This window comes from Fusarium keratoplasticum, chromosome 2 (assembly GCF_025433545.1).
Source record: "Fusarium keratoplasticum isolate Fu6.1 chromosome 2, whole genome shotgun sequence".
Lineage (NCBI taxonomy): Eukaryota > Fungi > Ascomycota > Sordariomycetes > Hypocreales > Nectriaceae > Fusarium > Fusarium keratoplasticum.
This window is the reverse complement of record NC_070530.1, coordinates 1,093,146-1,115,604: the sequence shown is the minus strand read 5'-3', so window position 1 is coordinate 1,115,604 and position 22,459 is coordinate 1,093,146. Positions and strand designations below refer to the sequence as shown.

The 22,459-nt window shown below is 54.5% G+C and overlaps 6 protein-coding genes across 6 annotated transcripts; 4 read left to right on the top strand and 2 right to left on the bottom strand.

The window, feature by feature from the left end:
- Window positions 1-1,253: 1,253 nt before the first annotated feature.
- Window positions 1,254-2,665, top strand: NCS57_00227600 (HTH APSES-type domain-containing protein; the record flags this gene model as incomplete). Its single annotated transcript, XM_053052309.1, has 3 exons — window positions 1,254-1,323; window positions 1,383-2,577; window positions 2,632-2,665. 3 exons carry the CDS (start codon window positions 1,254-1,256, stop codon window positions 2,663-2,665), a joined length of 1,299 nt encoding a protein of 432 aa, XP_052917555.1.
- A 1,013-nt stretch (window positions 2,666-3,678) lies between these two features.
- Window positions 3,679-4,779, top strand: NCS57_00227500 (3-hydroxyisobutyrate dehydrogenase; the record flags this gene model as incomplete). Its single annotated transcript, XM_053052308.1, has 3 exons — window positions 3,679-3,780; window positions 3,837-4,007; window positions 4,057-4,779. 3 exons carry the CDS (start codon window positions 3,679-3,681, stop codon window positions 4,777-4,779), a joined length of 996 nt encoding a protein of 331 aa, XP_052917554.1.
- Window positions 4,780-6,645: 1,866 nt separating this feature from the next.
- NCS57_00227400 (uncharacterized protein) lies at window positions 6,646-7,836 on the top strand (the record flags this gene model as incomplete). The annotated part of the gene is made up of 3 exons (XM_053052307.1): window positions 6,646-7,000; window positions 7,050-7,548; window positions 7,605-7,836. Exons 1-3 carry the CDS (start codon window positions 6,754-6,756, stop codon window positions 7,834-7,836), a joined length of 978 nt encoding a protein of 325 aa, XP_052917553.1. The 5' UTR covers window positions 6,646-6,753.
- Window positions 7,837-8,016: 180 nt separating this feature from the next.
- On the bottom strand, window positions 8,017-10,458 carry NCS57_00227300 (uncharacterized protein; the record flags this gene model as incomplete). The annotated part of the gene is made up of 3 exons (XM_053052306.1): window positions 8,017-10,167; window positions 10,221-10,363; window positions 10,419-10,458. 3 exons carry the CDS (start codon window positions 10,456-10,458, stop codon window positions 8,017-8,019), a joined length of 2,334 nt encoding a protein of 777 aa, XP_052917552.1.
- Window positions 10,459-11,715: 1,257 nt separating this feature from the next.
- NCS57_00227200 (putative kinetochore protein NUF2) lies at window positions 11,716-13,160 on the bottom strand (the record flags this gene model as incomplete). Its single annotated transcript, XM_053052305.1, has 2 exons — window positions 11,716-11,832; window positions 11,889-13,160. The coding sequence occupies 2 exons, from the start codon at window positions 13,158-13,160 to the stop codon at window positions 11,716-11,718; spliced, it is 1,389 nt and encodes a 462-aa protein (XP_052917551.1).
- A 6,335-nt stretch (window positions 13,161-19,495) lies between these two features.
- On the top strand, window positions 19,496-21,949 carry NCS57_00227100 (uncharacterized protein; the record flags this gene model as incomplete). Its single annotated transcript, XM_053052304.1, has 1 exon — window positions 19,496-21,949. One exon carries the CDS (start codon window positions 19,496-19,498, stop codon window positions 21,947-21,949), a length of 2,454 nt encoding a protein of 817 aa, XP_052917550.1.
- Between the last annotated feature and the right edge of the window lie 510 nt (window positions 21,950-22,459).

The following is a 22,459-nucleotide window of genomic DNA, read 5'->3' as shown; positions in this document are numbered from 1 at the left end:
CAACGAGTCGCACCCGTTTCTCGGCTCTGTCAATGACTTGGCCAGACTTGCGACGTCTGTCTCTGGACATGTTTCGGCATCTCGCTTCCATGACGAGTCCTCTGTGACATGGCGCCGCCAAAGCCAAACCCATGCCATTTCCCCGCGTTCTTCTGGGCGAGCAGTCGCCTGCTGGCGCGCCGGGCGCAGCGAACGCCAGGGGGACCGGGGACTTGTTTGGGGGGTGGTTCACTCTGACCTGGATCGGCGCTGGCGTTGGCGCTGTCGCTAGGTAGGGTGAGTGTGGTTGCTAGGGGCGGCAGACACGTCCATCATCCATCCAACAGCGCAACCCATCGTCCAGTCCCCCACGTGCGCGCCAACGGAATCAAGCATGGCATCCATGGAAACGAGGGGAAAGAGGCGAGCTGGGAATAGAATTATTTGACGCCGTCTAGCGCCCATCAAACAATAAAAGCCAATAAGTAGTGGCTCCTTTTGTTGTGAAAATGAGCCTGCACAAGAAAGGAGGTACGTACACACTAACCAGATGGCACTGGAACCCATCGGGTAATGTCAAGTCAGGTGTCCATCAAGTTTGGCGTGTTGATGGGGGTAATTTGGCCGCACCATTAACAGGAGACCTGACGCTGCGGGTGAACTGTGTGACAGTGCAAGTACCACTATATCTCGCAGCACCCCACTCCTACACGCGGAGCTAGTCCCCTTCGGGTGCTCGGTACGTATCTGGGCCGCCGAACCCGCCCAACAGGGCCGCCCGCTAAAACCCTCGACGCTATCCAGCATGTAATTTGCGCGACTGGATTCCCGTCTCAGCTCTTCCCTCGTCGAGCCTGTCGCGATCCTTTTTCACCCTCATCTGCTTCATTTTCTTCATTCTTCGCTCCCTCTCTATTTCCGGCCCAAAGCACCGTTACCGCTGGCCTTTCCCCTCCCAGACCCTTTCGCCTGAAGCGCGATTGTACGTTCTTCAAGGCCTACTTTTCCCTGAATGAATTGAAGCCCTGCGTTGACACGGTACGTCGAAAAAGGCCAAACTCTCCCCCCGGCCCGTCGCCCGGATTGCGAGCAATTCTGCGCCCAACTCTCTTCACATTCACCATCTAACGCGCCATCTCCAGCTTCGCGGGCTCGTTCATTCATCTTACTCTCCTTTGCGCGCCGATATACCACGTCGAGTCCCGCGATTTCGATTCATTTTGTCGGCCCAGAGGTAACACGGATCGGTCGCGATCAAGAAGCAATTGGACAAGATGGCCCCCAACGCCGAGCGCATGCTTCCTACGAAGCACAACCCTCTCATGATGGAGGACATCCCGGATTGTATAGACCACCCACCTGCTTCGATGTCGCGACTTCGCAGGCTCACCCATGTTTTGTAGATACGGATCTGGTTGCGCGCCGACGCCTCGGACAGACCAAGCTGACACCTAAGATGGTCGGCACTGGTGAGGCTGAGCAGACGTCTCTTGGCGTCTTCGACTACGCCCATCTGCGGGCTCCTCTGCCCAAGGGTATCGTCTCGGGCATCTTCAAGTCGAGCCCCAACAGCTACTTCCTGATGCGCCGCAGCTTCGACGGTTACGTTTCGGCCACCGGCATGTTCAAGGCCACCTTCCCATACGCCGAAGCGGCCGACGAGGAAGCCGAGCGCAAGTTTATCAAGTCTCTGGCGACTACGAGCCCCGAAGAGACGGCCGGAAACATCTGGATCCCCCCGGAGCAGGCTCTCGCCCTCGCCGATGAGTATCAGATTACCCCTTGGATCCGCGCCCTGCTCGATCCCGCCAAGATCTCGGTCACCAGCACCGCGGATTCGCCGCCCAAGAACATTACGGCGCCCCCCAAGTTTGACCCGGTCAAGTCGTCACAGCCTACACTGGCTCCTCCTACTCCAACTGTCATTCCTCGAACTACTCGGTCTCGCCGCTCAGCCAGCCCCACCAAGACCACGAGGCGCGCAGCTGCGTCGCCCCGAAAGCGAAGCCTCCGCACCAAGGTCGAGGCCGTTGAGACCATCACCGAGAAGACCGATCTCGTCAACGGCGAGACCAAGGAGACCAAGCAGGAGGACATTGTCATGCAGTCGACCGAGTTCGAGCCCGCCATCGTTCTGGAGCCCAAGGAGGAGGAGCCCAAGGTCAAGGTTCACGTCGAGGAGGAAGTGTCAACCGATGCGGACGGAATTGAGACCAAGCACACCGTGACCGAGGTCGAGCTTCCTCTGCCCACTGCTGGCGAGCCGCCCAGTGCTGAGGAGATTGCTCAGATGATGGAGGCTGCCAAGGAGATGGTTCAGAAGAACAAGGAGGAGGAGCAACAGGCCAAGGCCGAGACGGAGGGCGAAGAAGCGCAAGAAGAGGCGCCCGAGACAGAAGAGGCACCTCCTTCTGCTAAGAAGAGCAAGCGAAAGGCTGCCGATATCTCAGTAGGCGACAAGGACGCCGCCGACAAGACCGAAGAGACTCGAGAAGAGGAACAGCCCAGAGCAAAGAAGGTCAAGACAGAGGCTGAGCTACGGAAAGAAAAGGTCAAGAACCGAGCACTGCTCGGACTGGGTGCCACCGTTGCGGTTGGGTAAGACATTTACGCCTCTGAATATCTGAACGAACCATTGCTAACAAGTCGCAGCGCCATTGTCCCTTGGCTCATGAACTTTATCTAAGCTACGAATGTCATGTCTTCGGAACCCAAATCTTTGACCCAGGGATTCGGGCGGTTCCACTACGACCATGGCCGCAATATGGGACGGGCGGTTGGATCGGCGCGGTTCTTGTCTTTGGTTGTTTGTCTTTTTTTGTGTCATTGTGTCTTGTTCACGGATCACTACCCATTACCCCTTGTCAGGGCGAGATGTTACAGAGTAACAGGCTCGTCGACGTCCTGCCTACCTATCAATGTCCTTTTTACCTTGACCTCTCCCATTATACCACAACACTATGCTCTTTTTTTCTTATTACTTTATTACCCAAAATCTTTTCCCTTGCACATACCCCCTTTGACCCTTGAAACCGCAAGCACTAGATAGGCTGGCGAATTCAGGTTTCTATTTTGACTGGTTCACTTCTGGAGAAGAGATTGAGATGGGGGGACGGCTGGTGGACGAACGTGTTGAAGTCGATGGATGGATGCCCGTGGAGGAGAGAAGGGCTGGAGAAGAGGCGTTTTGTAATGACTCTGATCGGACTATCTACCTATATAAAGATATCAAGAAAAACACTAATAAAAAATAACACACAAAAGATCTAGATCAACATCATGCCTTCGGTGTTGAATAGCCGATGCCGAGGAGTGTCCATCAGTCGGACCCGATTTGAGGTGTCCATGGTTGCTGGGTCACAGCGGCAAAGTCCCCTAGAACCAACAGAATTCTAGCGACTCCGGCTCCATGTTTTAGCGCACTTGATCCCCCGCGTGTTCCCCGCACGATGGAATCTCTCCATCATCTCCAACTCCCGCGTCGTGAATCTAACTCGGTAGCTCTCTGGCTATGTGCGGCAATGGCCGGCTCTCTTTCGGGTAACCACTCCCCCACACGTATTAACGTCGACTGAGAGCTCTTGCTTCCATATATCTTGTGCTTCTCTCTTCAACTTGAAAACTTGATCTCTTGTGTAATCCCCAGTGCCTTCTCTGCTGTTGTTCTCCCTTGTTATAATACCCTTATTCATACACATCATGAGACCTTCAACACGACTTGGAAGCCTTGTGCTTCGACGAGGCTTTGCCAGTTCAGCACGACGACTGGATAACTATGCCTTTGTCGGCCTGGGACAGATGGTACGTTGACCTTCACTTCAACTACCTATACAAGGGTTCTAACCGGAGTAACATAGGGTTACCAAATGGCCAAGAACCTACAATCCAAGTTAAAGCCCTCGGACAAGGTGTCCATCTTTGACATCAATCCCGAGTCCATGAAGGGCCTTGAGACGGAGATGAAGGCTGCCTCAACTGGTGCGGCGGTTGAGCTGGCTGCCAGCGCGTTTGATGCCTCCAAAGATGCTGTGAGTCTTGTTAGTCGTCGTGATCCACTTCAGCTACTAACATGATCAGGACACCGTCATCACTGTCCTCCCCGAACCTCAGCACGTCCAGGGTGTCTACAAGTCTATAATTACAGATTCTCTGCCCAAGAAGGACCGTGTTTTCATTGACTGCTCAACCATTGACCCCTCGACTTCCCGTCAAGTTGCCAAGACGGTCTCCTCTGCTGGTCAAGGCACATTTGTTGACGCCCCCATGTCCGGCGGTGTCGTGGGAGCTACTGCCGGAACCCTCACCTTTATGCTCGGTTCTCCCCCATCTCTTGTCCCTCGATTGGAGCCTGTCCTACTCCTCATGGGCAAGAAGGTCCTCCACTGCGGTGAGCAGGGTGCCGGTCTCTCAGCCAAGCTCGCCAACAACTACCTCCTAGCCCTCAACAACATCGCCACCGCCGAGGCCATGAACCTGGGAATGCAGTGGGGTCTGGACCCCAAGAAGCTGGCGGGCGTCATCAACGTGAGCACGGGCAAGTGCTGGCCGAGCGAGGTCAACAACCCCGTGGCGGGCGTCGTCGAGACGGCCCCGGCAAACCGGGATTACCGCGGTGGCTTCGGAATCGGTCTCATGAAGAAGGACCTCAGGCTAGCCATTGTCGCGGCCGAGGAGGCGGGCGCGAGGATGGAGCTGGCCAAGCCGGCGTTTGCGGTGTATGAGGCTGCTGAGAAGGAAGAGAGGTGTCAGGGGCGAGACTTTTCGGTCGTTTACAGGTATCTGGGCGGCAAGGAGGAATAGAAATAGTTATATAGATATGTCAGAGGTGCGTAAAACGGCATGTGAATAAAAGACTTGATAACTGAGAGATCAGTATGCTCGTCTGCAGCACGGTGACATCTGGACTCGTCAGTCACGGGTCCTTGGAGAGCGTGCTCTGCCTGTGTAACATGAAACTCAACTTTGATGAGTATTCCATATCCATCGCATTCATTCATTCGCACCCATGTTCACTTACTCAACTTCACATATAGAAGCTCAAGTGTGGATGCTGCCGGTCAGTCACCCAGCCCAGCTGCCCAGGTAGCAGCCAGCCTCCAGGTTAGTCCAGGCCAAAACGACCCTGTCTAGTTGATTGGCTAACAAGCATTACACAGAGTTGATTCTTAGTATTCAATGAGAAGCGAAATGTACCTTCTACAGCAGCAGACTTGGAACGATCAGCACTTCTCCACGTAGTCTATGCGTCATTGGATTGCCTCTTGGAACAGGGATCATTGGACAACCCATCCCTCCTCGTAGTCACCTTGCACTCTTCCTACATGCCAAGACAAACATGAGCCATCAACCATTGTTGTTCCCATGTAACATATTACAAACGCCAGTCCCCGTCAGGCGTTCACGACCTCAACGAATGAACAGTCTGATGAGATGAACAATGAACCTTGAGCAATAAACCATCAAGTGAATTTCCGAGACGAAAACTGTCTGACGGCTGCTCCATCGTTAATTACAGGAAGATCTGCAAGTGATTTGCATTTCCTGAAGGCGAGTTGTAGGTAGGTAACGCTTGCAGACTCGAACTTCGAGACGCCCCAGCAATACCACAACTGTAGAGTAAGCGAACAAGAAAACGAGTCTCTCACATGCGAACAGCTTATTTCATCAAATTTATTGCTTGAATCTATTACTGTGTTCATGAATCGCCATGAGTGCCATGTTGTGGAGAGCCTGTGGCTGAAGCCCGGGGTGCATATGGTGGCTTTGAGACGGAGAAGACGTTGGCCCGTCAGTTTGCCCGGCTACATAGACTCGTTGAGCAATCAGATATGAACTTTGGGGCCCTTTGTCTTGCTTCTGGTAAAAACAACATATAAAAACAACCCAATCACCAACTCAGCTTAACAGGCTGGTCCTCCTTAAATTGGGAGAATGCCCAAGGCCGTCCCAGCCAAGAAGTCACTCCAATTCTTCAATTAATATCACAACAACCTCGGAAAACGCAGCCTTTGGAGCCACCCGTCTCAGCCCTGTCTCTACAAATCTCAAAAATCTGATTCAAAAAAAAGATGAAACAAGCAACTCAAAGACTCGGCAATCTAAATCTCTCCGAATCCCTGCTCCCATGCGGACCAGGTTGGCCCGCTCCCGTGGCGCCGCCACCAGGGTTCGGCCGCCGCTCATCGACTAGCTTAGCTCCCTCGGAGCTTTTTCTTCTCTTCGAACGACATACCCAGAAGGGAAATACCCTCTAAGCGAGGTGGTGAGCCAGACAGCGAGATGAGGTGGTGTCCGGAACTCTGGCCTTCCGGACGGTATTATTGGGTCCTTCGCATTCAGAGAATGCCGTCAGCTTAGACAGGATCAGCGTCTAGGAATGACTTTAAACCGACTTGAGGTCGGGCTAGGCAAGTCAGTGTTAATGTGACGTTTACTCTATGCATCCCCTGGTCGTTGGTAACAAAGGGTGCCCGAATTCCGGTTGATCTTTTTAAATCCGTGGGTGCCCGGTGCTTGAGCAAGTGTCCGTAACCGGGTTGATGAAGAGGGTGGTGTACTCGAATCGGGTCAGCGGTAATCTCGTCTGACAGTGTTTTCCTCCTCTAAATCTCTCGAGTATTTACTTTCTATTTCTCTTCTTGTATATTGTTGTTTTGACGAAAGATCAAAGACTGTGGCGAAAACTTGACGAGCGGAGTTGAAAAAAACACACCAATATCCGACAAACCCCGAAGCCAAACGACAAAGGAAACAAGATTCTCGATCCATCGCAACATGCTCGACGCGGTGCTCAACGAGCTGGCTCGTCGGAGACCAGCCAGCTTCGACGACTGTTCCGACCTCTCCCCCCTGTGCCCAGTCGAAGCCACCGTCCTTGGCTATGTTCCCAACCGAGGATCGAGCATCTTCTTTGCTCTCGCGTTTGGTCTGCTGTGTATCTCGAGTGTAGGACTGGGTGTGTGGAAAAAGACTTGGACGTATGCTGCCACTCTTGGAGTAGGCTTACTCCTCGAGACACTAGGTAAGACCAACACTCGACGATATCTTACTCTCTCTAACACTTCATTCAGGCTACATCGGCCGAGCCCTCATGAACCCCAACCCCTGGAACTCTGCCGCCTTCCAGCTCCAGATCTGCTGCATCATCATCGCGCCCACCTTCATCTGTGCCGCCATCTACCTCACCCTCAAGCACGTCGCCCTCGCCCTCAACCCCTCCCTCTCTCGCTTCCACCCTCGCTGGTACCCGCGCGTCTTCCTCCCCGCCGACCTGTCATGTCTCATCATCCAGGCCATCGGCGGTGGTGTCGCGGCAGCCGCAAAGAGGGACCAGCCTGGTGTTGCCGAGAGCGGTAACCGCACCATCATCGCTGGTGTCGTTCTCCAGGTTATCGTCTTGCTGGGCTTTGGTGTCATGGGCACCGATTACTACCTGAGGGTGAGAAAGTACATCCACAGCTCCGAGGTTGACCCCGCGGCCTTGAGGGTTTGGACAGATACCAAGTTCCGACGCTTTACGGTCGCTGTCATTGGAGCTTACTGTTCCATCCTCATCCGTTGCATCTACCGGTCAGTTCCCCTTACCCTCCCCTCCATGTAGACACCAACTAACCCGTTTCATGCAGAATCGCCGAGATGGCTGGCGGATGGGGCAACCACATCATGCAAGACGAGCCCAGCTTCCTCGTCCTCGACAGCACCCTAGTCTTGGTCACAGGCTTCCTCCTAACCGCTTTCCACCCAGGCCTGTTCTTCCCTCAGATGGCGACGGGCTTCAGCGAAAAGAATGTGACCGAGGCCGAGATGACAGCAGAGTCATCTGACGAGAGAAAGGTTGAAAACTCTCAGACTGCGTAGATAAAGGGTTTGGCTTGGAATCGTTGGTTAAGGGGCAAAAACAATGGCAAAGATGGCCGCCATTCCCTTGTTGGAATCAATACGCAAGGCGTTAGTTATTGTTACGGGTACTAGATCGATCTTGCAGGCTCAGGCGAGCCGAATTGAGCGTAGTTCTCATGGTAATGCTGTCTATCACTATTAGGATTTGACCAATCTATCCGTCTCCCCGTCATCGTCGCTGTCCGTCTCCTCTTCCTCGTCGTCATCATCATCATCATCGTCCTCCTCCTCTTCGTCTTCTTCCTCATCATCAGTAGATTCCTCCTCGCTTTCCTCTTCCGTCTCTTCGCTCTCCTCTTCTTCCTCCGCGAGCCAGTCATCCAGAGTCTTGGCACCTACACCCTCACCCGTACCGTTTGTCTTGCTAGGCACAAATGTTTTGGCTGCCTCGTCAAGTCTTTCGCCAGCTGGGAGTGTGCTTCTCTCGACATCGTATCGGGAGCTCTGCCCTCCTTCGGGCTCACGGAGGCGACGGTCAGGCTGCTTTCCCTCCTCTACCCAGTCAGGCAGAGGCTCGTACCCCCTTAGTCCATGAATGGCGCCACCACCGGCGAGTACCAGAGTGGCAGAACCAAGCAAGAAGCCCTTTCGGGATTCAGATGGACTCGGAGCCTGTGGTGCAGGCTTCTCGGCGAGAAGCATCAACGTCGCCAGCTGAGGGACAGCGAGTAGGGACCGGTACATCCTTGCCCGATCACGAAGATCGAAGGATCTGTCATACCTTACGAGCAGCAAAGTATACTCCCAGAGACGCGCAATAGGATGGGTGTCTGTCTCCATAGGGGGGTCTTCCTCCGCTTCTCTCTGCTGCTCTGTCTCACTCTTCCGGTTAAGGTGGTGAAGATAGACCTTGGCAGCCAGAAGCAGAATCTGCTGCTTGGCTGCTGGCGATTCGCTGGAAAACTCCTTGAGCAAGATACGGAGAACATCGGGCGCAATGTTGTCCTCTCCATTCAGCCCTGAGAATTCACCCACCAGCCAGATGATTGTCGCTCGCGCTTGAGGATCTGTAGCAGAGTCGAGGTTCTTCGCCAGCCGAACCACCGTTCCGATGTGGCCCTGGACATCCTGTTGTATCAGGTGACGAATTACCGTCAGCGACTCAGCTGCAAGAGTACCGTCCAGACTGGTGATCTGGCCTAGCAACAGCTTCAGGCATCGGGGGGCAGTAGTGACATCGGCCTGCGCACAGCGGCCAATTGCACGGACAGCCTCGCGGACGAGAGCTTTGTTAGTTCCCTGCGAGAAATGCTCCAACTCTTTCAAGATGAGACTCTTGACATGGGGTGGGCTGTGGGGGAAGATGATAGTCAAGATCTCCAGCTTCAACTCCCAGACGGGAGCAGGATCGGTGGCTCGGACAAGAAAGTGGCTTGCATACTTGACAAAGTCGGCAGGCTGCATAAGGCATACAGAAACAATGTTGAATAGCGCAGTTTGCTGTATGTCCTGAGCTCCACGGAGAAGAGCAATCAAGGGACCGGTTGCGAGCTTGACATAGTCCGGTGTTCCAATGTCGACGTAGCATCTAGTCACGGCGACAACGACTCCGGCATTGCGGCTCTGCAGAAGAGGCTTGAGGCCATTCAGGAGCAGCGCCAGGTCGGGATCCAACACTGACGATCCCTGGCCTCGGCCCCCTTGGCGGGACTCGCCATAAAAATCGTCCACATTCTGGTCCTGAGATTGCTCCTCGGAGTCCCCTGAAGGCTCCGACTTCCGAGGGAAGCACCTCCGTGCATAATACATCATAAGTCGTATTGTGGCCAGCTGGCTCCATTCGTCCATATCCACCACTTGCTTAATCAACGCTCGGTAGTGCTTGTGGACGAGATCTATCCGGTCTGGGCAGACCTCTAGGAAGGCCGACACAGCTGCTCCAGCCACATAATACAGCTTGTCGCCCAGGAGAGTCGACAAGTAATCGATCAACTGCGGCGCCTGACTCGGGTCTAATCGATAGCACTTGGGGATCGCCAGGGCGGCGGCCTTGCGTACGTAGGGGCTCATGTCGGCGACGCCCTTCTTGATGGCAAGGGACACGATCTGGCTGATCACGGGGACTCGGATGCCCGACATGGTCTTGAGGGCGAGGGCTCGGACTTGGGGGTTCTGGTCGGATAGGGATTTCTGTATCGTGTTGATGGACAAGAGGGCGAGGTCGGGCTCCTGCTCGGCATGGTGGATTAGGTAGATGTAGACGAGTTTCTTGATTTCGAGGTTCGGGGAGGCGACATTCTTGACGACGGACGAGAAGAAGGGTAGGGTCTTGTGGTTTCGGTACATCATCTACCGCAGACATGTTAGCGCCTATTCTTCACGCTCAAGACAACAGCACGCACAGCCATAACGCGCCGTAGACCCTCAAGAACTTCGCGCTCGTTCCGACTATCCAGAAGCTTCCTCATCTGGTTCCGATCCAGAGGTCTCGAGCTCGTGCGCGCACCGCGCGTCGCCTGGGCAGCATCGAGGGTGAGCTCCCTCGCTGAGGCATCAGTCAGTTTAGCGCATAGACAAAGCGGTCAGTGAAGGCTACGCACCAGTCTCCATGAGACTCGAGATCCTCGCTATCGACTCCATAGTGACGAGTGAGCGTGGGAGCTTCTACCGCGTCAAGGAGAGAAAAAAGTGCCCTGGTCAAGGGTTGGGTGTAGGTGTTTGGAATGACGTTGTGCAATGGAAGGCGTCGCGGCTGGTGGAGGTGGAGGGGCGCCACGATTGGTGGGGGAGCTGCCTCAACACCATACACAGAGGATGAGATCTTGGTACCACAACCAAAACAAGTGACCTCGGGATTCAGCCTCGTGACCAAATGGAGAGAATAACAAGACACCCCAAGAGAAGATTTTTAAACTCCAAAGACACCATTCCCTAACCTTAGACCCGAATAGGTCCACAGTGTCACCTCTTCACCAGATCAACTACCCTGGACAACCACATCTCAAGAACATGGCATCTCAACCCATCGTTCTCTCTCCAGCAACGCCCTCGGAGCTCTTGTCATACATCATCTCGTATCACCGGTACCCAACGACTATAGTGATAGGCTCTACAAAGACCGAATTTCAACAGTCTCTTGTCGAAGACATCACACGCCATCTCACTCTCCAAGACAAAGATCCTGAGATATCATCACCTTCTCATCCCTTCCTCACAGCATCGCTCTATCAGATCGCCATATCTCGTCATATACGAATAATATTTGCCCCCACAGTCACACATCTTCGCGCGCAACTTTCCGTCTTTACGCCCGAGGACTCTCCAGTGTCAGCACCGCCAAATCACGCCCCCAGTACTCGTGCGCCAATACTCTTGGTATACGGACTCTTGGCACTTCACCGAGATGCTAGTGAGTGGTCAGCTCAAGGTATTGGTAACTCAGCAGCACTCTTGGTGGATTCTGCTTCGCGAAATGCGTTTCGAGCAGTGGTTATCGAACCCAAGGGTATAGGAGGCCATGACGATATCGAGCACCTTGGGGGAGAAATGGTTCCTCTGCTGAATGGTACAGCGAGGAGGGATGATGGGTCATGGAGCGGACGGGGTGTCAGTGTCCGCCAGGTAATGAGCCGCTGGTTCGAGTTTGAGGACTGAAAGACCTCACGTGGATCAGACTAGAGTCTAAAGGCATATACCTTCAGGCAACTATATCGAAAGGGATAGTGATAATATTCCACATCAACATCATCGCATCATCATCATTATGCTCGAGATACACATAAACACTGCATAACATGTCGTGATAAACCATCCCTAACGCCAGCCCATGGTATCTATTCCAAGCATTGCCGCCAAACCATAAAGCAAACAGACAAAGGTAACGAGTCAAAGGCAGATCTAAGCAATAGCCTGCTCCATCTCTGCAATGTAAAGCTCGATATGAGCCTCCATCTTTCGATACTCTTCGTGTGCGCTGTGAACTTCGTTCTCGATGTTCTCCTTCAGGTCGAGCATCTGACATCAAGTTAGCATTTTGCAGCGCTGTCAAGCAAGAATTGGGGACAACTGACCTTCTTCTCGGTTTGTTCGATCCTTACACGCCGGACCTCCATCTCCTTGCCCTTCTCGGTGCGCTCAGCTGTGAGCTGCTTGTGCACTGCGCTGAGCTCTTGCATCCTCTCCTTGGCCTCCTGTGCCTTTTGGTTGCTGCGCTCGCGGAGCTTCTCCGTCCGCTCTGTCCACTTGGAAAGCTGGCGCTTAAGGAGACCCTCGGCGCGCTCCACCTCATGAGCGTTGTTATTGCGCTCCGAGAGAGCGTCTCGTTGCTTTGCGTTGCGCGCCAGTTCCTCCTCCTCCTTGGACAGCTCCGATGCAATCTCGTCCAGGATCTTGATACAGGATGCTACATCTGTGGAAACGACAGAGAAGGAGTCTGTCGAAGTCTGAAGAGCTCTGGCTCGGCGATCCAGAGCGTCGATGTGGGACTTGTCGTTGTTGAGAATCTCGCGAAGCTCCGTCAAGTTATCTTGAAGAGCCGAAGGGCTCTGAAGCACATAGGGTCGCAACTTGGTGCTCTCCTGTTTCAATGTGACTTTTTCTTGTGTCTTTTGCTCCAGCAAAGCCGTAAGCTCGCCCTTCTTTTGCTTCGCATCCTCGAGTCGCGCGGCGACCTTTTCTTGGTTCCTTCGGAGCTCCAGTAGCCTCTTCTTGAGTTCTTCGTTTCTCATCGTCTTCTCTCGGACCTGGGCCTCCATCGCTTTCTGGTTGTGTCGCATATCTTCCAGACGACCCTCGTTCTCCAGGTTCTCGGCGTAGAGAGTCTCGATGCGTGTCTTGGTCGACTCTGCCTTGTTATAGTGCTGGTCGATGACGCTGGTCTGCGATTCCCGGAACCGCACAAAGTTGATCACGTAGCTGAAGATCTTAACCAGGCGATCATATGTAGGTCGGTACAGGTCGTTGAAGCTGAAGTCGGTGATTCCGCACTCAAACAGAAGCCTACGTAGCGAGACGTAGAAGCCCATCAGGTTGCGTGTGTCCGGGGGGATGACATCCGCAAACTCGCCGCAGATGTCTTCGGCGGCAGCGCGCATGGCTGGCTCGACAGTCTCGCGCGTCGCATTGAGGAGGAGCTCGGCGAACCACTCAAATATCTGCTGAATATGGACGGCATTGGGTTTCTGAAGGTCCGCGACGGTGAAGTTGATGCCGATTTCGGTGATGCAGCCCACGATTTCGCGGTCTGATAGACGCATGAAGGCATCAGCCTCTTCTTCCTTCTTTCGCGGCCGCGACTGCTGCTGCGAGGTTGGAATAATGCTCATTCTCGGGTTGTACGCCATGTTTGCTGATTTTGTCACTATGCTGGATGGACTGGAATACTGCGAGGGTGTGCGCGTTTCTGGCCACTTTTTCCGTGCTTATCGCGATGCTTGGGAATGGAGGGGCGGTAAACACGAAGTCGGTGTTGCCGTGGAAACAATCCGAAACAGATCACGTGATGTACAACATACTAGCACAGTCTGGAACACAGGTTGCTCATGGGAATAAAAGGTCTCATTTGTGTGGCTTGAACATGTGACATGATACTGTATCCGCCTTTCTCAAACGTTGTTCTTTAACGATTGTTAAGACGGAGACAAGTTGGTCCTACATGGAACTATTGACGAGATGTGCAACCGCATGGGTTAAGGGACACCAACACACGTTGGTAAAGAAAACCCAACTCTTCTTAAATATTCTAAGCAAATTAGCATAAAGGTTGCCAAATTAATTAAAAAAAAATATGCCAACAAAAAGTGATGCTTTGGTTTTCTTTCAAGTTCATTATTCTTACTATGCCTTATTGGCTCATTGAAGAGGATATGCTCAACTTTGTACTGGTGTCTCTGTTTTTCCTCGAGCTGTGTGAACGGGCAAGAAACACTGATGCTGTGCAATTATCTTGATACAAATTAATAATCGTATTTTTAGCAATACGGTCATGATGTGTCGGCCTGTTCGTATATCGGCTACACATCATGACCTGCATCGGAGAGGAATTTACTACTTGCACTATTGCTCGTGATGCCTTCGACCATGAGGCCGAGTGAGTTGATGTCCTATCAAGCCTGAGCCTTGGCTCTCTTGCCGCACAATTAGTTAGGATGAGCAATCAACTCACGTAGGTCCCATTATCTTGCTGACAACTTGTAAGAGCAAATAATTATTGTCTGTCATCAGCAATTACCACATGCCAATGCTGACAGCCAATCGATCCTGGTCAACGACCCAAGCACGGCATAAGCACTTTGCTCTCGGCACCAGGCTGACGCACGAACATGCCAGAGCCTATTACGAAGTAACACCGGCATTCCGGTCAAGACGTCTGTTTGAGGGGTTATTTGGCGATGATCGGCCGGGACCTGATTACTCTGCGCTAGGCTGTGTCACCTCGCGGGTCGCCGGGATGACCTCGCCCAGGCGTTTTGCCAGTCCCGTCTTACCACTCATCTCGCGTGGTTTCGGTAATGCTGCAGATGCAGCAAGCACAGCCATGCGAGTTGTCGTGACATGCTTCCTCTGCGCGGTGCGGCGAACAGTTTCATGGCCGAACCGACATATACTACCATCTCTTCTCGGAGCTTCTCTGAATACGAATGCAGAGCGCTGCTTTGTGAGCCAGTTCCTCACAGTCCCTCCACGCACCCGACAGCGGGAAACTCTGGACCTTGGGAGTCGGACTACTGCGTGAGAACTGCACATCGCATCCACGTGGCGGCGCGTTAGCCCGTCCGATCCAGCCCCGATGGATGGACGGTCTCTTTGCTTTTCTGTCCACCGAGATGCACGCCCCTGAAGTCGCCATCCGTCCCTGACAAGGGTTAACAGATCTGAATTCTGGAACAAAGCAAAGACGTCTCATGGCAAAGACTCAATCCCGCGTGCCATGAAACATCAAGATCGATTGGCCCGCAGGCCCCAGAATCAATGCGCCCTGATGAAACAAAGGGGGCATCAATCTCCTCAGATGTTTACTTTTCCCAGATTTGCCCTGGCCAAGGGGAGCGCCATTGTTAAACTCTGTTGGGTTCTTGGCTGGCTGAAATGTAGTCCATTGATAAGGGAAACCGGTTTGCTGCATCAAGTAGGAATAACATGAAGGCTCTGGGGATCCAATCTGCCAATATTGCCGGCGGATACGGCCATCTGATGAGACACAGGAACGGGAAGCGACGTATAGCGGTGAAACGCAAACTGCTCAAGGAGAGCTGGCGGGCTGGGCAAGCGGGAAAGAAACCCTTTCGGTGTTGTTGGAGAGGGATCCAACCATCTCCTGCAGGGCCCAGCATGCATAGTCCCTGGGATAAGCACTGTCAAAGGGATTCTTTGACAAGGAGCCCCCGAACAACCTGATGGGGTCGCCCTATGTCGCTTGTCGCTTGACGACGCGAAGCGCTGAGATTCGCTGTCAGGGCACAAGGCTTCATTTCGGCGCTGCACGGTATATTGCCGTCAATATGGAGAGATAAGTTCAATCTCCCAAAGTTGACCACATATGAAGCCTCAGTTAGCCCTCTCGCTCTTGACCCCGGAATCATGGATCAGGCCGGTGATGGGAGGCTCGGCACTTGAGGAAGGATGGATTTCGATGGCGTCCTCCTGCGGTCTCGCATAGAAGCTTGGAGATCCCGCGCGATTCAGGATCACAAACCCAGCCGCAAAGTTATGAGCCACCCGAAGCTCGGATGAAGTCAAAAGACAGCCTAACATGAGTGGTCCCTGATTCGCAACGTCCCAGTCCAGGCCCAAGCTCCACGCTTCAACGGTCGCGCGGCGGGAGTGCTAGGGCATAATCCGCGAATTGATCAAACTCGCGGCCGGCCGAAGACGACAGGCCATACGGCAACGATGTATGACAACTCGATTGTGCGACACCCACTTTCGGCTGAAGATTCCCTAGGCGAGTAGTTCTTGGTTGCGCAATAGGAACGAACGGATTCTGCGTCTGACTCGAGGAGTAGAATCACTGAAAGCTTCGTTAACCGGCTGGTGGGATAGGCTTTTGGCACTTGGCGCCCGTTCATGATGACGTCCTCTGCTGGGTTCGGCCGGATCGACACTCAGAGTGGACGAAAACTTGTTTGCTGGGATTGGCCCTGCCCATGCCTGACGACAATACCACCAGGGGTACACAAAAGGCCAGTGGCTCAAAATGTTTTCTCTCCCATCACGTTATGAGCTTGACTATGCCATAGAGCCTTTCCGCATTGTGCTATCGAGAGCGTCGGATCTCCGCTCATGTCGGTGGACGTGGCGGCCGTGTTAGTTTTAGTTTCTGCGATGGTTCCCTGCCGTCACCAGATTCCAAGACTAACGCCAGCAGAAAGACTCGGCGGCATGCGCGGGGAGCGAGCTTCAGCGGGCGAGCACGCAACAACTACCTCGAAGAGTAGCAATGGGCGGACGAATACGAAGGCCTAGAAGTCAAGTTGGCACAAAGGCTCCAGAAACTGGCAGGGCTAGACAGAGAGATACTTCGTACCCAGAACCTCTCGGGGGCGTGATACGAACAAACACGCAGGGACGGCGTGGATGGACGCGCGATGCGTGGGTCTCATGCGAGGTACGAAGTACTGGTACCTGGGCCACGACAAGGGAGACTTGGCAGAAGTACCTGACGGTCAATGTCGTTTCCATTGCCAACTAACTCCACTGCGCAGGCAAGTTGCTGCTGTTGGCGACATTGCTTTGTTTGACGCTTTGTGCAAGACAGCATGAAGGCCTACCGAGCTCAACGTCCCGAGCAGCGGCTCAGACACAGCACTGTAGCAGAGCCAACGGCGTGAGGCGGGGGTTTGGCGTGACAAGCCGCCACGAACGAGATCTCTCAGCCAAGTCAAAACGACAGCCCCTGTGCTTAGCGTGTTTGTCGATTCAGTCATCCCCTGTGGCGGGAAGGCCGCGAGCCACAAGGCTAGAAACCTCTCGGAACCTGGCATGCGCCTTGCGGTGAACGTTGCCATGCCATCGACTGAGATTCCCGTGATTAGACGGAAAAGGCGTTTGCCCTGTTTCGTAGCATGCGCTCTCGGACACTAGCCGGCAAAATGCAGCTGTGCTGTGGCTGCAAAGGTGGCGAGCGATTGCGTTGAAGATCACCGATGACTGGGCAGGCCAAGTGACGGATAGTGTTCCCATGGCAGACCAAGATTAGGGAGTTGGAGGAACGGCAAGGCAAACTACTCGCGACCCGGGCTGGACAAGGCCTGAGCTCTCACATCCCCTTCCCTCGAAACCAGCCAATCTGCATATCCGAGACCTGCAGACGGGGACGAACTCGACTCGATGCATTGGTGAGGGTGAGGTGAGATTGGACCTGAGGCGCGGCGCGGCGAGGTATAGCACCAATGGAGCTATAGCGGGCTGGGCGGCGATCATCGACGGCACCAAGCGGAGGTGAGATCCGGAGGTTCCATCAGTTCCATCCAGTTCGCCAGCTGACAGCCAGCCTCGGGCCGCCAGCAGAAATTGGAACATGAAGCGAAGCCGGGGTCGAAGAGTTCTCGGCGTCGTCAGCACGTATTCCATCCTTTGAGGCATTTGCATACGAATAGGATATCGACTCGTGACAAGACAACGCGGCGATGTGTCGGCCTGGTTTCATGCTGCTTCCTTCTGAGCCTCGAAAATAGAAAACCGCACTACTCCGTAGTTGGTTAACCCAGGACTGTTGGGCTTGATTTTGCATAACCAGCTCGGGACGGCGAGGTACGAGCAGGGGTAAGGCAGAGGATCTCGTCGTGCCGCAACCAGAAATGGATGAACTAAAAAAAGGGCATTCGATCATCGATAGATCACAGCAGAGCCAAGCCAAGGCAAGATTGTCTTTGATTGATTGACCAAGGGCGAAGGGGAACTTGAGGGTCAGCTAACTTGGTCAAAGAATCGTCGGGTCGTGATATCCATGCACACGACCTGCAGGTGGGTTCAGGTTCCTTCCTTGAATCATGACCATTCCCTCCCCGCCATTTGCAGAGCTTCCGGAATTAACCATACATCATCTTCATGCCATTGGTATCTCGTTTGTAGGTTTACCTTGCGAGGTGCAGCAATGGAAAAACAAACATCCTCTAGACCTCGACATCGGAGCTTTCCTGTGTGTGCCTCAGCCATGGCGAGTCAGCCTGGCACCCATCCCTCAGTCATGTTCGCTGCGTCTTCTTCCGGCCGACCCGTTGAGCAACTGACCAGACCATCCAACGGCAGCACTTGACCCGACCTATGCCACTCGCTTGAGGGCAGGCAGCTCTGAATCAGAAGACAGCAGACACTGCCCACAACATCATTCGTGCTCAATAGCCCGCGCTGGGTCAGTGATCCGCTGCTGCAGTTCCACCAAGGCCCGTCTTGCGGTGTTGACGGCCGCTCTGCTGTGCTGCGCTGCGCTGCGTCGTTTGTGCGGGCTGGTCGGACGCTCAGGTACCGGACCGGGAGGTACCTTCAGTTACGAGGTCGCCCCGCCACCAAACCTCCAGCGCCCAGCCAGCGCCAGCGGCGACCCCCCTCAGCGGCCCCTCCTGGCCCTTCAGCACCCGGCTCCAGCGGGTTGGACGCCACCAGACCGAATGGCAGCGTACCCGCACCCTCGAGCCAGCCCTGGAAGTCCCCGCCGGCAAGTACCGGTACCGGATGTCGCCTGCTCAGCCTGTGCATCCGTCGCTCGTCTTGGTACCGCTACTTCAGGGGACGTCTCCCTGCTCCCCACTCCCATTAAGAGGGCCCCGTTGCGAAAGAGCCCCGGTCCACAGTGACAAGACCCTTCACGTCGACTGGGGGGCATCTGGGGGCTTGGTGTCTTTCTCACTGCGCTAAGACACAGAAAAAGTACTTACACAGCTCCAACTCCCGTGTTAGCACTTGCAGGGCCCAAGAAGAAAGCACAATTCATGGGCGCGGTGGACCTCCCGCCCTTCCCTGTCCTGTACGGTACGGTACCTCTCCGCTGAGCCCAAGCCTGACGTCGACTTTTCCACTCAACCTGCAGTCCCTCGTTGGCTGCAACTTGGAAGCTGCTTCCTGCTCATTGGCTTGGTCCATTCCTTCCCTTCCCTGCTGTCCCCAGCGCTGAAAAATTGTCTTAATCCCGCCCCCCGAAGCCCGCGCGCCTGCCCTTTTTCTTTGTGCCTGCCTGCACCTACCTTGCTTGCACCTTGCACCTTGCACTTGCTACCTTAATTACCTAGCACCTGCTGCTCCTCGACAATTACCACCACACACGTCTCGCCACGCAACATTCGCCCACGTCCACGACCACGTCCACGCCCGCGTGCTTGCATTCATCCCGTGCCTTACACACGCCTTACATATACACAATCACCGCTTTGCTCGACTGTCACTACACATACAGATACAGCCGTCAGCCAACTACTTGCTCCTCTGGAATCGCTCGCGCGTCTGTCGATACGGCCGACCTAGACCCCCGGGGACTCCTTGGTTAGTCGCCAACGCAGTGAGCCGCTTGACACGACCCTGCAGCTCTCCCTCGTCTCTCCCGATGACCAGCTTGGTCCGACCGCTTCGACGACTCCACGATGCTCTCGCACGCCGCACATAATCTCGACAACTTCGACTGTACATCGGCGACGATACTGGCTGCTCGCAACTAGCTTCCGTCTCTGGTGACGTATTCGGAGCCATGGCCCTGTGGCCATTCCGGCGCCGGAGCAGCCGCAAGCGCTCCCGCAGCGGCGCTGCTCTCTCCGATGCAGAGGGTGCGCCGCCGCCTACAAATGAGGGAGTCAAGGCTGGTTTGAAGAAACGACGTACCGAGCCGGCCCGTCTACAACGAGCCACGCGTACTTATAGCTTCTCACCGGGACGCCAGGATGATATTCGAGTCGAACGGGACCGTGATGACCGCTCTCCCGCCCGTCACCGTCCCGGTCGATCGAGGACCACCGGGAATCGCGATGAGGGCATTGGGGCATGGGACCGGACGCCTACGCTCCAACCAACTCAACAACCAGGAAGGAGGAAAACAAGTAAGAGGAGGAGAGAAGAACAGAATAGGGAGGCTGAGATCAAGGCAATGAGTAATTTCGTGCCGGTGCGGCCTGCCACGGATCAATGGACTTCAGGCCGGCCGATGAAGAAGGATTCCAAGAGATCCAAGACTGGTGGGATTGGAAGGCATCGGCCTAGTCGTACGTCGGATGTCTCTCTCCCAGTCCCAGGATCGATCCATTCGAGCCTGTCGTCCGACTCTGAGTTTGGCTCATATAAGGTGTCGGCACTTGCTGCCCTCGCCCCACGACCGACGCTTCGATACACGCCCAATTCACGATGGACAACACCTCATGTGCCTACTCCTCACCGGTCAGGCTCCCAGCGGAGGAAGCTCCTAGATCAGGAGCCAATTCCGGAGGAAACAATGAGGGCACACAAACGTATCGATTCTCTCGCCGACGATCTCGATGCCCACGACCTCAGAGAGCTCATGGAGAGGGATAACCGACGACGGGAGAAGAAGAAACAGAAGGAGAGGCAAAAGATGGAGCGTCGGTTGGCCCAAAGAGCCGAGAAACAAAAGGCGGAGGAAATTGAGGCCAAGAAGTCTGGCACTCCGCCGCCAGAGAATCTTGAGAGAGGAGTGATGGGCCGTGAACTGGCAGGGTTAGGTATAGAGCCCGCCTCGGCTGTCATTGTCTCCAAGCCAGATGTCTCTGAAGATCCAGAACCCATGGATCTTACTGCTGATGCTGAAGAAGTGGCCGAGTCTCCCAAGAAGACCGAGGAATCTTGTCACCGCACAGACACGGTCACCTCCGAGCAACCGACGCCGATGGAAGAGGTCGTTACGAAAGACACATCTTCCGTGATGCGGACGTCTACGGACACAGGACGCATCTCCCCGGGATCACGACGACTGTCTGGCATCTTGAGATCTGTGAAATCACGGTCTAGGTCGACACTGCGTTCAGACCGGGATAAGATGGTTTCCCCTCCACCTGAGACGATCAACGAGGAGGATGTGCTACGTCATGACACACACGACTCTGATGGTAGCAGGGCCGGCCATTTCTCTATTAAGGCATTCTTGCGGCTGGGCAGCAAGCGACAGAGACACTCAGGACCATCATCCTTCTCCAACACATCTCGAGAAGAGATGCAAGCCGCAGCAGCGGCGGCTCAGGCAAGGGCACAAGCGCAGGCGCATGCACTTGCCAGGCTCGAGGGCGAAGATTCGCCTAATGCCTCGCGCACTAGCACGGGCAACTACATCTCGCGCAAACCCAGCGCTGGTGCTCCCAAGCGAACTCGATCCCGCTTCCGGGAGGACCTTCCCGAGTTGCCGCTCTCACCGCCAGCCTCACGCGTCCAGTCCCCAGAGGCTGAGCCTCCGATGCCCGTGCTTACCGAGCAAAAGATCCACGAGATGGAACAGCTGCGATCTTTGGGTGTGCGTTATGATACGCCCACATCAGGCCATCGATCTGTCGATGCCGTCCGCCGCACGCCCTCCACAATGGAGCGAGCATATGTCTCGCCATCCCCCGAGGCTGGAATGTCCATGTCTTTGGCCTCGATTGACTCTGAAGGTTCCTGGTTGTCTGGCAACGCTAGTGCCCGAAGAGCTGCCATGCGAGACAGCATTCGACGTGCTAACCAGCGTGAGCATGTCGACACGACTGATTCCCCCACTAACAGTACCGAGGAGGATCTCGAGATTGTCGAGGATGAGTACCTGACCAAGCTTACCCCTCGACGAAACTCTGGACAAGACATGATGGGTCGTCGTTCTGGTGAAGGACGCCCTAGCAGCGACGAGGAGGACCTTGTCGACGACGCCGACATGAAGTGGGGTCGCGTTGGTTCTCAGCCCGAGGTTGTGCACCGATATACCATGAAGAGCCACGAGGGCCTTTTGGAAATTGAGTCCGAGGATGAGGACAGCCAGGCATCCCCAATCTCGCCTTCATCGCAGGAGGATGCCGACGTCCAGCGCGCTAAGAGCGTGAACCTGGGCAAGGGTCACGTTCGCAACTTCAGCGCTGGTAGCGCTAAGCTGCTCGACATTACTCCTCGTCCCTCCGTGGATGCCAGGAGAAGCTCGGAGAGGCGACGAAGCCACGTTCTGCCTGCTATGTGAGAAGAGAACTGATACTAAGCCGCTCCAGACGAAGAGTCTCCCACTGGATCGCCAACGAAACGAAAACCACGCTCTTTACCTTTTCTTAACGTCAGCACTGACCGAAGTCGCTCATTACCCATTTTCCTTATCATAAAATCGAGAAAAGGTACAAAAAAACTTGGAAAACAACAACATGGCGGAGACTCTTTTCTGGACGGCGACAACTTCAGTTTCATAACTCTCTAGCGGCCGGGACTACTGGCCCAGGAACCTGCTCTTGATGTATGACTACGACCTTGATGACGGCGCTCTTCAAGTTTGCTACCCGGATTTTCTTTTCTCGACTACATATACCGCATCTTTTGATACCCCGCGTCGACCGCCCGTTATGGACTATTTTGAGACTCGACGTGCTTGATTCACCGCATATTGGTAGGGGAGCCTAGCTTTTTTTACCTGAGCCCATTCGCGCCTACTTTGAGGCGCTGTCGCTCTTTGGGAGCTCGGTGTCGTTCTCCTCGTAATAGA